Source organism: Amphibalanus amphitrite, unplaced genomic scaffold, assembly GCF_019059575.1.
Source record: "Amphibalanus amphitrite isolate SeventyFive unplaced genomic scaffold, NRLGWU_Aamphi_draft 000112F_arrow, whole genome shotgun sequence".
Classification (NCBI taxonomy): domain Eukaryota; kingdom Metazoa; phylum Arthropoda; class Thecostraca; order Balanomorpha; family Balanidae; genus Amphibalanus; species Amphibalanus amphitrite.
In genome coordinates, this window is record NW_024881607.1 from 330,683 (window position 1) to 348,227 (window position 17,545).

The 17,545-nt window shown below is 53.7% G+C and overlaps 1 protein-coding gene across 3 annotated transcripts in view; it reads right to left on the reverse strand.

Moving 5' to 3' along the window:
* Window positions 1–17,239, reverse strand: part of LOC122381036 (sodium/calcium exchanger 2-like) — an 84,388-nt gene extending 67,149 nt beyond the window's left edge. For all 3 annotated transcript variants that reach the window (XM_043364726.1, XM_043364725.1, XM_043364727.1), the window contains exons 1-3: window positions 15,440–17,239; window positions 4,129–4,220; window positions 2,214–2,356 (exon numbers count right to left, since the gene is read on the reverse strand). In XM_043364726.1, the coding sequence (XP_043220661.1) occupies window positions 2,214–2,356; window positions 4,129–4,220; window positions 15,440–17,142 (1,938 nt within the window). In that variant the 5' untranslated portion in view covers window positions 17,143–17,239. The remainder of the gene's footprint in view (window positions 1–2,213; window positions 2,357–4,128; window positions 4,221–15,439) is intronic.
* Between the last annotated feature and the right edge of the window lie 306 nt (window positions 17,240–17,545).

Consider the following 17,545-nt stretch of genomic DNA (forward strand, 5'->3'; position numbering starts at 1 on the left):
ATCACCGATGACGCGACATATTTCTGCTTTATTGGGGTTGGCGGTGTAGTCTGTGATGCCATCACAATGAAAATAGCCTAGTTTTGTAGAGCATCAAATTCCGATTCCATAACGACTCTCGCTAGTCCATTTTCAATTATAAATTAGCCTTTAATTGCGCTGCAAAGTCAAAAAGAAGCCCGAAATGGTGCCGACGGCGGCCGTTAAGACAGTCCCCTATGGTAAACAGGTTAGTTCACATTCCGGCCGCTATGCGAGCGGCGGCGGCGCCACCTGTCCTCATGTCCGCCTTGGACCGTAACGGACTGTTTCTCCAGACAACGTCGGACCAGAATTCCGATCGGCGTATTATACCAGCGCATATCGATAGTTCCGAGCAAGAACATCCTAAGTGTCAAATTTTTCGAAGTTAGATTTTTATACCATTCGACTCACCTCGTCGAGCTGAGTCGAATGGTATAATATCTCAAATTCGAAAAATTTGACACTTAGGATGTTCTTGCTCGGAACTGTCGATATTATCGGTGAGTTTCCAGACTTTATTATAAACGTGTTAGCATGTGAAATGATGTTGTTCCCATTAAGTATGATGGGTTTCAAGGTCGGTGGTCAGATGAAAGCCATTGGCCTTAATCCTCGCACTTATGGGGGGAGGGAGGGGCGAGTGGCCCCCTCCCTCTCGGTTTTTTGCAAATAATTCGCGCAATGATGGCGATCGCGATGAAACATTTACTACCCTCGTATTAATCAGTTTAAACATACCATGATAAGTTATCGACCCTGACCCAAATGACATATGACCTGTGACCTGACCCCAATCTAACCTAACCTATTGAGGCTGACTGTCTCGGAACTGAGGGCCCGGTCTCAGCGAGCACTGGGAGCTCGCTGAGACCGGGCCCCACAGGCAAAATTGGCCTCCTACAACCCGATTACCGTATAAGGAAGGTAACGTAAGGTGACCCGTTAGTCGAGACCATGTCAGGCCGGAATCGCGATTCAGCGTATGTCAGTGCACCGTATCAATGCCTTTTTAATCTTTGTGTGAAATGATGTTCACCCGCCCCCCCCCCTCCCCCCTCGGCCGGCGAGGGTTAAGGGTGTCAGAGGGAAAATTCCTCTCAAAAACGGGGATAAGAGTGGAAAATTGCATTTCATGTAATGCCAAAAAATAGAAAAAAGGGAGCAATGACATAAATTGTTAGGTATACAAGTTGGTAAAATGTAGAATGTTAAACGACAATCTATTTAAATACTTTTCTCAGTAAAATTGCTGGAGTGAATTCTGGACAATTGCCTTTGAAAATTAGAGATGAAAGTGTAAAATTAGTTTTATTTTGATGTTGTTTCCCACCCAAATGAAGACATTTTGGGACAATGTCATTTTCTGCACCGACCTACGAAGTTGACAAGGCTTCAGTGCACCCTTTGGTTCAGACACGGCTACCAACGTGACACCTTTTCCTCGTAAGAGGCACACACACACACACACCTACACACACACACACACAACACATCCAAAAGCTTCCCTATCCCCACCTTGTGCCCACATCAGCATTTCACCCATTTGCGCCAGAACCCTTGTCGTTTTGCCGCGACAACTACCAGCTTACCGGCGCACCCCTCACTAAACGCGCTGCCCCGCCCGCTCCCCTCCCACTCCCTCCCTCCCGGGGTCATGTCACGAAGGTTCCGGCTTACGCTACTACCGGCCGCTGCGCAGCTGTCTGACCCAGCGCTTGGGAATTTGTAGTCTGGTGCGGATTCAGCCAACTACCGGCTCGCGACACCAGCGCCGCGTAGTGGCGACGGGACATTCTTTTTAGACACACTGTACCTTGGAAAATAGGAAAATTGGATGTTGGTGTTTTGCTATTTGTGTGTGTTTTGTCAAGAATTAAAAATTAATCAAGGGGGGCTCTAAGCTTCCCAAGGGGGGCTCAGTTCAGCACAGGGGGGGGCTCAAGCCCCCCCCAAAGAGTTATAAAGTTACGCCCCTGGTCATCGCTCTACTGCCAACTATTTACATAGATTCGCTTGGCGACGGTGCGCGCGCTAGCCTATCGAAAAGGCTGCGGGCTCCACGCAGTGGTCCTGGGCCACTCACACGGGGGGGGGGAGGTAGGGGGTAGGGGGGGGGGTTCAATGTCACACATACGGACGCTGGGACGAAGCCGCGCAGAGGCGGCAGGGGCAGTGGACAGGGCGCTCACCTTAAACTCCTTGCTCTCCTTGACCCTGATTTGTGCGCGCACGGCGTCTCCGAGCCGCGGCCGGCCGAGCAGCGCCACACGCTGCTGGTCGGTCAGCTCCGCCGCCGGCCGGCGCTGCAGATCCAGCACGGCGCCTGCGTCCGCTGTCAGCGGCGCCACGGGGAGCGTCAGCGGCGGCACGGGGACCGTCAGCGGCGGCACGGGGACCGTCAGCGGCGCCACGGGGAGCGTCAGCGGCGGCACGGGGACACAAGAGAAAAACTTCACGATCCTTTCATTCCATACAGCTTATCTTATTACATAATATTGAAACTCGGTGTATTGCATGAGGGCATCAGCGCAAACAATTTACATATTTCGTTTTTTTTTTTGTCTGTGACCTGTGAGTGACCAGGTCAAGTTCGTGATCTCACCATTGCAAAACAATAGAGGAAAAGTACAAATGACCCCTGCATAGAACAAATGCGTCAAAACCACAAGATCTGTTCGGAGCATTGCTCAAGAACAGCGTCTAAGATACACAATATCAAAAACCACCGTCGAATGTGTCAAAAGCCGAAAACCTGGGGATTGGGATACTGGATCTAAAACTGTGGTTTCATCACATAGCGGTAAGAATGGACATCTCCCATGGGCGAGCTGGCGACATTCTGACCAATGCGTATGACATGAGAGAAAGGTGTCTGCTTCTTGAGTCTCGTCTTTCCCCGGGCGGAAAAGAACGCGACAAAACATGAGTAGGTACTAAAATGTGAGGTTGTTTGAAGCAGACTTTGGAAATTTCAAGTAGTTGCGTCGGACAGAAGCTCGCCACATCGGCATTTGGCAGCGGCAGATTGGCCCCTCTAAGTGATCCCACTCAGCAGCGGATTCGCGACAGTGATTTTCCTGTGCCCTGTACAAATCTGCGGTATTGGCCCAAATCTGCTGCTGGTAGACGGACATACGGCGAATCCGCCGTCACCAGCAACATATTCGGGCTGGCCAAGGATTGGCTAATAGCAGCGGATTCGCGAGCATCAATCTGCTGCTAGATTGACGAACATAGCGTAGCTCCTATTGCATCTCTACAGGCGGCGGCGGCGGCGGCGGCGGCGGCGCAAGGGGGGCAGCGCCCACACTCGCTGCAACCTCTGGATCCTGCCACAAAGGAGAGCGGACCACGCCGCCGCCGCCGGCCGGCGCAGGCAGCGGCGGCCACCAGAGCCACTTACGCAGACGGCCGGTGAGCGTCCCCGTGGGCCCAGCCGGCGCCACACAGAGCACGTGTAGCGGAATCAGTGGGCGGTACAGCGAGCGGCCTCAGCACGGCGGAACCAGTGGGCGGTACAGCGAGCGGCCTCAGCACGGCGGAATCAGTGGGCGGTACAGCGAGCGGCCTCAGCACGGCGCAGCACAGCAGTTCGGTCCCCCGACAATACCAGCCCGCAGCCACTCGCGCCGAATCCATAGCTAGATACGCATCTCCGCTAGCTCGCTCTACTACACACCCGTCCGTCGTTTCCATCCTCAGGATACTGAAATCCTTCTCCTCCACGCCGCAACCCCCACTCCGGGCTGGACAGGCAACCTTATCCCATGCAGGCTGCTCCCTTGGAGCGGCAACGCTGCTCCCGAGGGAGCACACCCGTGGCCGGGTGCAGTGAGTACCTTGGGGCTGGTCGGCCTGTCCTTCGGAGCGGGCTCAGCCTCGATGACGCACTAGGGTGCCCGCCCATACCAGTCTCTCCCTAGTTCCTATCATCCCTCCGGCCCTGAACTGGTGTAAATAGACCGCAAGGGCCTAACCCAACAAAAGAAGAGTCGCTCTACGTTTCTCCATGATCACGAGGGTCGACGGTCTCGTTAGCGGATAGGAAGCGGGCCTCCATCGTCTACTAGAGCTGCGGGAAGTCGCCCATCCCGGCACACCCACCTGAGAGGAAGCGAGGCTCCCCGAGCTCCACATAGAAGAGCACGTCCTTTTCGTAGCTGTCCTCCTCGATAATGGGTATGTTGATGTACTGCCTGTGGATAGGACAGCGAATCAACTGAACTGGACAAAGAATCAGCAGCCAGCCACATTAGGCAGTAACCGTGACAGCGCGGCGCACAGGACCACATTGAACCGTGACAGCGCGGCACGCAGGACCACATTGGGCCGTGACAGCACGGCGCACAGGACCACATTGGACCGTGACAGCACGGCGCACAGGACCACATTGGGCCGTGACAGCACGGCACACAGGACCACATTGAACCGTGACAGCACGGCGCACAGGACCACATTGAACCGTGACAGCACGGCGCACAGGACCACATTGGGCCGTGACAGCACGGCGCACAGGACCACATTGAACCGTGACAGCACGGCGCACAGGACCACATTGGGCCGTGACAGCACGGCGCACAGGACCACATTGGACCGTGACAGCGCGGCGCACAGGACCACATTGGGCCGTGACAGCACGGCACACAGGACCACATTGGGCCGTGACAGCACGGCGCACAGGACCACATTGAACCGTGACAGCGCGGCGCACAGGACCACATTGGGCCGTGACAGCACGGCGCACAGGACCACATTGAACCGTGACAGCACGGCGCACAGGACCACATTGGGCCGTGACAGCACGGCGCACAGGACCACATTGAACCGTGACAGCACGGCGCACAGGACCACATTGGGCCGTGACAGCACGGCACACAGGACCACATTGGGCCGTGACAGCACGGCGCACAGGACCACATTGGGCCGTGACAGCACGGCGCACAGGACCACATTGGGCCGTGACAGCGCGGCGCACAGGACCACATTGGGCCGTGACAGCACGGCGCACAGGACCACATTGGGCCGTGACAGCACGGCACACAGGACCACATTGGGCCGTGACAGCACGGCGCACAGGACCACATTGAACCGTGACAGCGCGGCGCACAGGAGCATTCAGTTCAGTTCATTTTAATTGAATAACAGAAACAAAGCAATGAATGTGTTCAGTTTTGTATCGGCGCAAAACATACTTTTTTCAAGTAATTTTTCAACGACATTTCTGAATACACGGACGGGACTACCGTGGGGCAGTGGGGGCAGGACTATGTGAAAATTAAAACCCATTAAAATTTCTCAAATTATGAAGGTGTCTATTACGAATTACGAAGGTGTCTTCCAGAGCAGTCATAATATCGAGACCTGCGTTCAAACTAAGTATCTTCCTGTATGAAGACGACCGAACAAACACGAATGACGATTTATGTCACTATGTAATTATGCCCCTTCTTGTCTGTCTGAACACTGAAGATGACTTTTGATAAATTCGAAACGTTTGAAATACAAAGTTTTTTTTTGTCATATTATCAGACTTCTATTGATCCTGAAACATCACGCGAACAGGGCATTACTGTATCGGAAAATTGCATCCGTGATCCATCGTCATGTCCCTGAGGTCATCTCAGGTCATGTAAGGTATCCAACAGTTATTTCGATAACGTTACAAATAGACGTGCTAGAGGGATGTAAATACCTCAGATACATTCAGCCCGACGATGCGAATCAATTTATATGCAACGTAACCTTTTCCGTGATCTTAGCCAGGGGTCGAATTTTGAAGTTGACCTTTCAGGTCAACTTTTAGTTCAATCGACGCATCTCAACGAGAGAAACGCGATGCCAGTAAAATGAATACTTAACAAGCTTGGTGCAAAAACCTTTGCAGGAAAACGTGCTTGGAAAGAACGTCAAATTTTGAGTTTTTGTCCTCCCCCAACCAGTACGTCGCTGACTCGCTAGGGACGAACAGTGGGAAACGTCGGGTAGCTTGGGATTAGCTTTGGTTTGCCAATTGGAACAAAATAGATATATTTTTTACTAGAGTGTGGTGCAGTGCAGTCCTGTTCGGCAGTGGGTCGATCGGCAGCGGTCAGCGCCCGGTGACCGTAGCCCGGAGCGCTGTGACGTCACACGCGTGACGTCACACGGTCAGCGCCCGGTGACCGTAGCCCGGAGCGCTGTGACGTCACACGGTCAGCGCCCGGTGACCGTAGCCCGGAGGCGCATTTACAAACTGTATAGGTACACGCCTTCGGAGCGCCAATCATATTGCACCAGCCGCTGGCGTGACGTCGGCCATGACGTCAGAGAAGGGGCGGAGCGAAGTTGGTTAGCCAGCTGTTTTCACAGCGCGGCGGGCGGCGCAGTGCGGCGAGCGCGCGATTTTGTTTGTAAACAATCGTTGCCAAGGCCGTATTGGTATAGATGGTTGCAGCGTGATTGATTTTGATTGTTTGATTGATGTGATGCGACGAGTATCATGGATGATGATACTTACGATAGCATAATTGGTAAACACATTTGCCTGCAAAATTTGAATGTCAATCAGACCGAACATTCACGAAGCGCCTGTGGGCAAGTGGCTATGATCTTCGCATATCATCTAGAGGAGCCGAGTTCGATTCTCGGAGCGGTGAGTTTTTCTCATGAGCACCGACGTCTAATTGAACGGTTTTACGTAAGCCTATAAGTAATATAAAGCAAACCCCTCTTATTGACGAACGCGGTTGGCGGCTCACACGCATGTTGCAGGTCAGAGTGGGTGGTATGAAACGACGCGTCTCGACCGTCTCCGTGTTGTTTGCTAGGTGTGCACGCTGTCAGTGCACGGGTTTTGTGCATTTCGCCGAAAATCATTCTGGATTCTAATGAAATCGGACGTCTAAATAGGCCGACTCGGCGGCGCTCTGAACGGCAGACGGCTTAAAAGATCAACTTGAAACTTATACGCCCGTCTAGCGGCATCGATTTTGGCGGGGCACTTTTCGGATCTTCGGCATTTTGGAGCATAGTTAGAGAGTCAATGGTGTAGATTATAAGACTATCACGGTTTAGGTCACTTCCTGGTGGAGGGCAGGTCAATGTCAGGTCAAAAAAGGTCAAATTTCAAAGTTGATATTTTTGCATAAAATGGGTATTGATTCGATGCAGCTCGTCACGGCGAGCTAATGGCGGTCTTTTTTTTGCGCTACGTGGTCTAGAATTGCTAAGATTGAGTTTGAAAATTTAACGTTATCAATTTTGAACAGCCTTTTCGCTATAACTTGGCCGAAAAGAGAGATATCGATCTAAAATTTGGTATGTGAATAGAAGTCGGTAAGGGCTATATTGAAAAGTCTGGAGGGGAGGGGGGCAAAAAATAGCACCATCCCCACCAGGGCGCGGGCTAATGAGCACCCTGTATGAATACCCTATACTGGTTGACCAGTAGGGCATTCATACCAGTAGGCAAGACGTCTACTGGTTGACCTGACCTGACCCAATCTAGCCTAAATGCACATAGACATCATTTGCGATCAAAACCAACATGAAATTATTGATCAGTACACCGAAAAACCCCATCCAAGATGTATCCAAAAAAGTCCAAGATAAAAAACTGAAAATTATTATTTAGAATTGAACTACAATTAGCCAACAAGATGAACAAGAGCCACCTCCAACGCAACTTTCCTCTCCTTACCTTTCCGAAGACATCTGCGTCTGATAACATTTTATCTGCTCAGAATATTTATAATAAATTGAAAATATATACTCTTTGTTTTTTTTTACACCCTGCCTTAGGGGAAAAACGCGTAACGATTCAAATAAAGTATTTTACTAGGTCCCACTTCGTCTGATTTGTTTACGCTTCCATTCAAATAAAAAACATGGTTGAAACGCTTTAGTTATCTCCTTGAAGTATGACGTAACTGATGTCAGCTGACAATGGGCGAGGAATAAGTATCCACCAGAGTTTGCTGATTATTTTGTTTGTGAAGTTCTTGGCTTCGGTGGGCGGGTATTTTTAGTCCGCCATTATTTTTCAGCTGACGGGATATTTTTTGGGGGGGATGGGGGAATGGGGGATGGGGATAAATGGATGGGGATGGGGGAACTAGTCTCCATAAGTGCACACCATTCACACCTGAGAGCCTCAACTCATCACACAGGCTCGTCAGCCAGCGACGCGCAGCCCGCCTTCCCTGGCCAGCGGTGGTCGCGTCTTGGTGGCGCGGCTCCGTGAGAGGCAGGTCAGTCTGCGAGCGGGCGCGGGACGCGGCCACACGCACACGGACGGCCACCATACGGGCCGCGCGGCCAGCGAGCCCACACAAATGCGCCGGCCGGCCCTATCGAGAATCAATCATACATTTAGCGGCTCCAGGCGCACAGATCGGGATCCAACCGTCTACGGTCGGCCGCGACGCAGTGAGTCGTGCCAAAACGTCACACCACGACGCAACGGTGAGCCGCAGAAATCGGCCTAGCCACGAGCGGTCAGACAACGGTGGGCCGCAGAAATCGGCCTAGCCACGAGCGGTCAGACAACGGTGGGCCGCAGAAATCGGCCTAGCCACGAGCGGTCAGACAACGGTGAGCCGCAGAAATCGGCCTAGCCGCGAGCGGTCAGACAACGGTGGGCCGCAGAAATCGGCCTAGCCACGAGCGGTCAGACAACGGTGGGCCGCAGAAATCGGCCTAGCCACGAGCGGTCAGACAACGGTGGGCCGCAGAAATCGGCCTAGCCACGAGCGGTCAGACAACGGTGGGCCGCAGAAATCGGCCTAGCCACGAGCGGTCAGACAACGGTGAGCCGCATAAATCGGCCTAGCCACGAGCGGTCAGACAACGGTGGGCCGCAGAAATCGGCCTAGCCACGAGCGGTCAGACAACGGTGAGCCGCAGAAATCGGCCTAGCCACGAGCGGTCAGACAACGGTGGGCCGCAGAAATCGGCCTAGCCACGAGCGGTCAGACAACGGTGGGCCGCAGAAATCGGCCTAGCCACGAGCGGTCAGACAACGGTGGGCCGCAGAAATCGGCCTGGCCACGAGCGGTCAGACAACGGTGAGCCGCAGAAATCGGCCTAGCCACGAGCGGTCAGACAACGGTGGGCCGCAGAAATCGGCCTAGCCACGAGCGGTCAGACAACGGTGAGCCGCAGAAATCGGCCTAGCCACGAGCGGTCAGACAACGGTGGGCCGCAGAAATCGGCCTAGCCACGAGCGGTCAGACAACGTCACGGCCGAGAGGCCCGTGCTCTGCTCACACCACTCCACTGTGAATGACCGGTGCATTTTGTCACTTTTTAAAAGCATTGATGGGGGATTTTTTTTTAGGGGACGTCCCCACTCCGGATTCCTCGACTGGGGGGAAAAGACGCGTCCCCCGTCCCCCGCTTTCGACGCCCATGCTGTTCCGAATCGGGTAGACGGGTGGCCCACAAAAGTCAGTTGGGGGTCTCAAAGTGAAGTCGCACTTGCGCGCGTCTTATTGATGAGTATTGCTTACTCTTCGCAACACGACTTTTTGGTAGGTCCTTAACCCGCGCATGACTGGGGTATTTTCCATAACGCGAGTGACTGGGGGGGGGGGGCTCTCCAGAGCCCCCCTCCTATCTCCGAAACTACTGGGCCGATCGTCAAAATTCAAACGGCGTCTGATAGCCCTGGAAAAACTGTCGAGCGAAACCTATTTTCATTGACCTCGAGGCCACCGATGACGTCACAGGTCAGGTCAAAGTAAAAATTATCGACATTTTTGTTAGTTCACAATTTAGGCTCTGACCGCCGGACCGCCGGTCCGATCAGGCTCATTTTTGGTTTACGCACTCCTTGACGGATGCCTTAGATACCCTGAGGGTACCGAACTTTTACAGGGTGTCCGGAAATTGATTGCACACTGTCCATATGCCCGTATCTCACACATGCTCCCGCCAAACCGGTTAGGAAGGGTCGCGACCCCGCCCCCGGGCACCCCAGCGTGTCAGTTGATCACGTGACCCAGCAGGTGACCTGACCCGAGCCGCAGTGAACGGCCACAGGTCATTTTCCGAGAGGCAGTCTTCGCGCGCGGGCCCCATATCGGGAATGGTGAGGGAGCACGCTTTGACGACGCGCCACCGCGCGGTTGGGATGGTTCAAGCCGGGATGACGGTAGGCGATGTTGCCCGACAAGTGGGCGTATCTCGCCGGACCCTTCATTACTGGCTAGCTCTCGACCGCAGCGGTGCATCACTGGAGAATCGTAAAGGTCGTGGGAGAAAGACTGTGCTGAGCAGAGTGGCCAAAATCGTGCTCGCCAAGGCCGTGCTGAAACGACGCCAATCGACGCGGAAACTGGCCAAAAAGCTGACTGTGAAGGGTCACCCGGTGTCGAAGTCCACTGTTCACCACTACATGACCAAGTGCTTGGGTCTCAAGCCGCTAAAACTGCGCCGCCAGCCAAAACTGACCGAAGCCCAGAAGCGGAAAAGGCTGGCATTTGCCCGGGAGCGGAAGAACTGGACCATCCAGGACTGGCGGCGCGTCTTGTTCAGCGATGAGTCGGTGTTCGAGCTCATGCACCCGCCGAATCGCCAGAACGAGCGCGTCTGGGCGCACAGCAGCGCTGAAGTGCCTGCCATCGACACGGTGAAGCAGCCGCTGAAAGTCATGGTCTGGGCCATGATGAGTCATCAGGGCCTGTCGGAGCTCCACTTCGTCCCCCGTGGCCAGACCGTGACGGCCCAGTACTACGTGGAGGAGGTCCTGAAGAAGTCGGCAGCGTCGGCGATGAAGCGGAAGAGGAAGACGGGGCCGCCAACACAGGTCGAGCTGCTCCCGAAGATGTCCGAGGCGATCTTCCAGCAGGACGGCGCTCCGGCTCATCACGCCACCAGCACTCAACAGTGGTGCCGGGACAACCTCCCAGGGTTTTGGGAGAAGGGTGTATGGCCGGGCAACAGCCCTGACCTGTCGCCCATCGAGAACGTGTGGGCTATCGTGCAGAGCGAGCTCGACATGATGGAGCCGGCTACCACCGAGAAGGCGCTAATCAGGAACCTCCAGCGAGCGTGGCTCAGCATCAGTGCGGAGACACTGGATAACCTCATGTGCGGCATGCCCGACCGCATGAGGGAGTGTGTGCGACTGGGTGGAGGGTATATCGGCAAATAAACCATGAAACATGCTCGTTTTGTTTCCTTGTCAAATGTACTAAAAGAGTGTGCAATCAATTTCCGGACACCCTGTACTTCGAATTTTTAAGGTCAAGGCCAGGTCATCCTAGGTCAGGAAAATTGTATATCATGTATCGGTCACGTGACGCATGTTTTATGGTCCATTTTATTCGTAGATTGCGAAAATAGTGTCGTCTGTGTCATTTGAGGTCATTGTCAGCTGAATTTACCGGAGGTCAGGTCACTTTCAGGTCAGAAAAGGTCAAATTTTGAAAATGAAATTTTTCAACAAAAAAGGTGCATATGAGATGCAGTTTGAGCTCAGGAACACGATGGTGCCATTTATATTGCTGTACGACGTCAAAAACGTACTGAAAAATGGATTTGAAAAAAACATAAGATTGTAAAATTTTGACAATAATGCGAATAACTTGGCTATTTTTGAAGATATTGGGCTAAAACTTGCAAATGTAGTTGATCAGTGTGTGTTCTATACTCCAGTTTTTGCGAAAAGTCAAAAACTTTTTGAAAAAATCAAAAAATATATTTTTGTAATTGTAAATAAATATTTTTCAAAATTTTCAAAATTTCGAAAATTCGAGATAGCAGTTCGATAGCTACGTGTATTTGTAGTCCACTCATGCAAAGAAAATAGATCTAGCTTTATAACTGAGCTCTTGAGAGCGTTTACCGTATTTCAGTATTTTGCATGAAAATCGGCCGACATGACGTCACTCTGACGTCATTTTCGGCTAAACTATGGTAGCTAGAAAGTTGAAATTTTAACACAAGGTGTCAAATTGATGCCTCTGAGGGTACCGCAAGTTTCGTGTTGATCCGTCAAACGGTTTAGAAGATATTGCTGAAAAACATGAGGGGGGCTCTATAGAGCCCCCCCCCCCAGTCATGCGCGGGTTAAGTGCATAGGTGTTTGAGTGCAACATGATTTTCGTTGTTGGCAAGGGGTCCACTTTGTTTGAAGGAGCCCATTTTGCTGGGGGCCGACCATGAACGTCTCTCACCCCCATTGCCAGAGTTCTGGCTGCGCCCCTGACTAAAAACCATACCGTCCAGTCCTTATGGCCGTCTTCTCCGCTGATAGCCTGGTGTTGAGGTTGGAAGCATGCACCTCCTGGCTCAGTTTAGCCAAAGAATGGCTCGAAGAGGCGATCTGGAGTGACGAGAAGTGTTTTGAGCTACAGCAAGCTTCCCACAGGAATGATACCTACAGTCTCTGATCGCTGACGAATCCCCAGAAGCTGATTCTATGCAAGAAGGCGCACGGAGCGAAATGGCCGAGTTTTGCTGCGCGGAGAAGGGAGGGGACATCGAGCACCTCCTGTAGGCAAACGAATATCATTCTAAGGGTGTGCTGTTAATGTGTTAAAATTTATATTATCTGCCTCCTGTGGGGGCTAACTTTATGTCATTCTTTATTGATCACCCTGTAGCGGGGCGGTCATCAGCAGGAAGTCACCAATGGGTTTAAAGGTAGTGTGCCACCTTCGAATGATTTCCCATTTTATTTTTCCTAGGATAAGAAGCTTCTGTTTTTACCTAATATGGCAAAAAAATCAAAAATGGGCCTAAAATAGTGCTATTTTCGCCTAAAAGTTTATCGGTTTTTCGATATGTATAACAACTGTAGTGGGCTGACCTGCAAACAGGAGTCGGCATTGGCAACAATCACGAATGCGGCGCACATGTGACAATAAGCAAAGGTCATTATAGAGTTACGACGTACGGGAATGAGTTATCAGCTGTTGAGTATCAGCATGAGTTAATCGTAGACAACACAATGTCGAATTTAAACTGTAAGCCTGTATTTGTATTGGTAATGTTTCTTTAATTTGGCTGTCAAACATTAATTTATGGTTTGAAATATTATTCTATGTAAAATAATTGATATGAAACAGCCGTCTCTAAAGTTATGACCCCATCTCACCATATGAAAGTTGGCAGAAATGACAATGATCAGCTGACGCATTTTTTCTTGGCCGAAGTCAGAGCGCGCGGCCCGACGCACCACCACCGCACCACAAAGTATGAGCAGAAGCCGCGCCCAAAGCCAGGGCCCCGGTAACGTGAGGTAGCCGAGTCGGGGCAGCGTGCGCTGACCCAAGCCGGGGCCGCGGCTTTGGGCGCGGTCTACCGCATCCCCGTGGGCAGCCCCGGGCTATCACATGACACCGGGAGGACGCGCGGCCCCGGCTTGGGTCAGCGCACGCTGCCCCGACTCGGCTACCTCACGTTACCGGGGCCCTGGCTTTGGGCGCGGTCTACCGCACCACCTAACAGGCGTGTTCGAAACCGCAGGAGATGATGATGAACGGGTTTATCGAAACTTGATTGGATGAGCCTATCGGTAATAGCGATTTCAGTGTGTGCATTTATTGTTCATAGTGGTGTGAAATGTGGTTGGGGTACGACCGACAACCCGTCGGGGCGAATTTCGCACTGGGGTACTCAAAATTTGAAGAATTTAAGACGTTTCCATGAGTTTTGAAGGTATGGATAAGTTCTAAAAATCCGGTTCTCCTTATCTGGGCCAGGAAAGCTGGCACACTACCTTTAAGGGTGACGGTCAATAGGAGGGCAGCAATTGTGAGCAGGACACCTTTGCCCAAGAGGGTGATATCGAACAGCGCCTGCGAGAAGGGAGGTGATCCACAGGAAGGCGCCAGTGGGTAGGAGGGCGGCGATCAACAGGAGGGTGCCACTGGTCCCAGTGGGTAGGAGGGAGCACGAGGGCGCCAATAGGTATGAGGGTCTCGATCAACAATTAACAGGAGGGAGCCATTAGGTAGGGGGGCGCCAATGGGTAGGAGGGTGGCGATCAGCAAGAGGGTATCAGAAGGGAGGAGGGCGGCCATTAGAATTCCACAGAAGGGCGCGATAGGTCGGAGGGCGCCAATAAGTAGGGGGCGCTGACAAGCAGAAGAGCATCAATGGGTAGCGGGGCGGCGACCTACAGGAGGGCGCCTTTGGGTAAGAGGGCGCCGATTTATAGGAGGGCGCCGATAGATAGGAGTATGCCGATCAAAATGAGGGCACCAGTGGGTAGGAGGGCAGCGATCAACAGGCTTACATAGATTGGCGACTACCGCTACGATCAGAGCGCTACAGCCTAAAGCGGCTAGAGCGCAGTTTTCCATATAAACACATCCTTCCAAGGCGGCCATGGCTCAGTGCCCCCCCCCCCCCCGCCTACACCCCTGACTGGGTAGCCGGCGACCGAGCCCGGCGTGGCCACTCGGGCCTTGCACTTGGAGCTCGCGGAGACGGCAGTGCCGCGTCCCATAGGGAGCGGGGGCAGGCATGTGTGCGTGGGTTGGGTTGAGGTAAGGGGGCTGAGAGGTTCGCTAAGAGCCCCCCCCCCCCCCCCGAGGTCGGCTTGGGGCCTTCGGAGGCCGGGATGGAATGTATTGAGCTGACCCAGGGTGGGCCTCTCAGCGAACCCCTTGGGCCCCTAAGTGCCCGTCAGGGACGGATACATGTGGAAATGGAGAGAAATGTGTCCGATAGAAATACATATACATAGGTAGGTACTCTGAGTTTGTCTGTATCGAGTGACCGTCAGCCTAGACGGAGAAGTGTTAGTAAGATTCAGCATAAGTTGGTTCAGACAAGGTCAGGACGATGTCGGAAGTGTTATTTCTATTATTAAACCTTTGTTCTTCGTTACAAAATAGGCAAATCTTTCACTCAACTAAGACGGAATACGTATTTTTTGCATTTTTCGTTTTTTTCTCTCATCGTTGAGAAGGCTAAAGGGTGAAAAATAAGTGGCCTAAAACCGGTGAGAAAACTAGAATCCTGTGTATCCTAGGTCAATCTCCATCATGGATGACACCGGCAAATGTCAGGTGTGCCCCCCCCCCCCCGCCTGAAAGTAGTTCCCGCGCCTCTGCATAAGTGTGGCGCATCAAAGCTAGGGGAGAGCCCTTTGTTGACCCTAGAAGCTCACAACCAGTTTACAAATTTGTAGCCATTTTGTATTGTTATTAGGACAGATACTTTGTTTAGGAAAAACATTTATTTAATTTGGAATAACATAATCAATCTTTTGCTAGCATCCTGTTTGAAATATTTCTGCTACCCTAAAACTTTTAATGAAACGACTAACAATTATTTTACAGTTAGGTTCATAGGGCTTGAGTGGTCAGGCCACCTAATAGGGCGTCTCGAAGAGTTTTCCCCTAAAAAATACATAGAACGCAAGTCACTTAGGAAACACTTGGGAACGGAAAACGAGCCGGAGCGTGCTGCCGGTACTCACTCGGTTTCGTTGTTCTCGAAGACCACCTCCCCCTGGCAGTGTTCGTAGTCCTTTCCGGGCTTGGCGGTGCCCTCGAGGGTGACATAGGGCACAGCCACGCGGCCGCGCGCGCCCGACCACCGGCAGACGCGCAGTGAGTAGGTGCCCACGGACTCTACGATCTCCACGTCCTTCTCGGCCACGGAGAACACGCCGCCGTGGTCATCGTCCAGAATCATCACCGTGGCCACGAACGGCGCCACCAGCCTCAGCTCGGGCACCGAGTGCCGGCGCACGGCGCTGCCGTTCGTCTGGCCCACCGGCGCGCCGTCTCGACTGGCCAGACGCAGGCCGCTCAGCTTTACGTAAAAGTGCTCGTCCTCCTCGAACAGATCGTCGTCTATGACCGATACACCGATCGTCTTAACACTCTCTCCGGGCCCGAAGAAGAGGGTGCCGGCGACGGCCACGTAGTCACTGCCCGCGCTGGCCGAGCCGTCCTCTGTGCGGTAGTCGACCAGCACGCACTGGTTCGGGTCGCCGCCCTCGCGACGCACTGTCAGCGCCAGCTCCCCGACGCTCTCCATCACAGTGTAGTGGCCCGGGTCGAAGAACACGTGGATGGCGTGCTGGCTGTCGTCCATCTTGACGTCATCGAGGTCGACAGTGCTGGCACGCCGTTCCGCCTGCAGCGCGCGCCGCATCAGATTCCCGCCTCCGGTGAGTTTCCGCGTGGCCTGGATTCGGTAGAAGGCGCGCGACTTGGGCCCCCTGTTGAGAACCTCCTCGCGTGCCATCAGCTCGAGCTGCTCCATCTCGAGGCTGGGGTGCAGCTGACGCAGCTTGCGCAGGATCCGAATGTACTCGCGTCGGTTCTCCTCGAACTCGCGCACCGCCTCGTCCACGTGCTCCTCGTCGAGCTGTTTGAGCTCGCCGCCCGCCGGCCCGTGGCTAGGCCTGCTCAGCTCCAAACCTTCGCTCTCCACGATGACGCCACGCTTGTTGACACGGTAGTCCTTCTTCATGTACTTGTAGAAGAGCATGCGCCGGTCGGCGATGTAGGCGGTGGTCACGGTAGCCGGGAAGAAGAGCAGCGTCAGCAGGGCCTCCCACACGTCCACCACTCCGGGCGTGATCACCGCCAGGATCAGGTACAGCCACACGTAGGCGAAGATGGACCACGTAGCCGTCACGAAGAACACGCGCAGGTGTTTGATCTTGCGCACCTCCCCGTCGGGGATGACATACACACAAATGGCGATGATGACAAACAGGTTGAAAGCGGCGCTGCCCACAATAGTACCCGGCCCCAGCGCGCCCGCATCAAAGTTCTTGGCGTATATTTCAATAATGGAGAGGAGGATCTCGGGGGCCGACGAGCCCAGAGCCATCAGCGTCAGGTTGGCCACCGTCTCGTTCCAGACTCGCACAACAACAATCTGCGTCTCGCCGTTGGCCTTCTTGACGGTGACCTCTTTCTCCTTGGAGGTGATGACCTCGATGGAGGCCATGAAGCGGTCGGCCACGATCGACACGCCAATAAAAAGGTAGATGAGTGAGAGAAAGTAGACGAGCGCGCGCGCCAGCACATCTCCAGTGCTGAGGCTGTGCTGCGGCTCCCAGACGGGCAGCAGGAGGCCCGGCACGCAGCGCTGGGTGGTGTTGTCGGCCCGCGCCGTCACGGCCGCCATCAGCAGCAGCAGCAACAGCAGCGCCGGCGGCATGGCGGCGGTCGCGCTACCGCTCCATCACCGGCTCCACCACCACCTCGGCACCGAGCTCTGGCGGCGGTCGGACGCCCCACCACCTCGCCCGTCGGCGCACCAGGCCGCACTGCAGCCGCGCCGCCGCCGACACGCCCGTCCCGAGCGCCAGTGACGTCACACACACATACACTTACACACACACATACATACATACATACACACCGAGCGCTGCGCTGGCGTGACGTCAGTCGCGTGACGTCAGTCGCAAGGCAGACCGGCTGGAATGCTGGTGTCCACTGCCGGTGTCCACAGCGGTGTCCCCTACGGCCGGTGTCCCTACGGTGCGTACGGAACCCCTAACCACGGCCAGTAACCACGCCGCTTAGGTGAAGAAGATGAGCCGAGACCTGCAGACAGACAA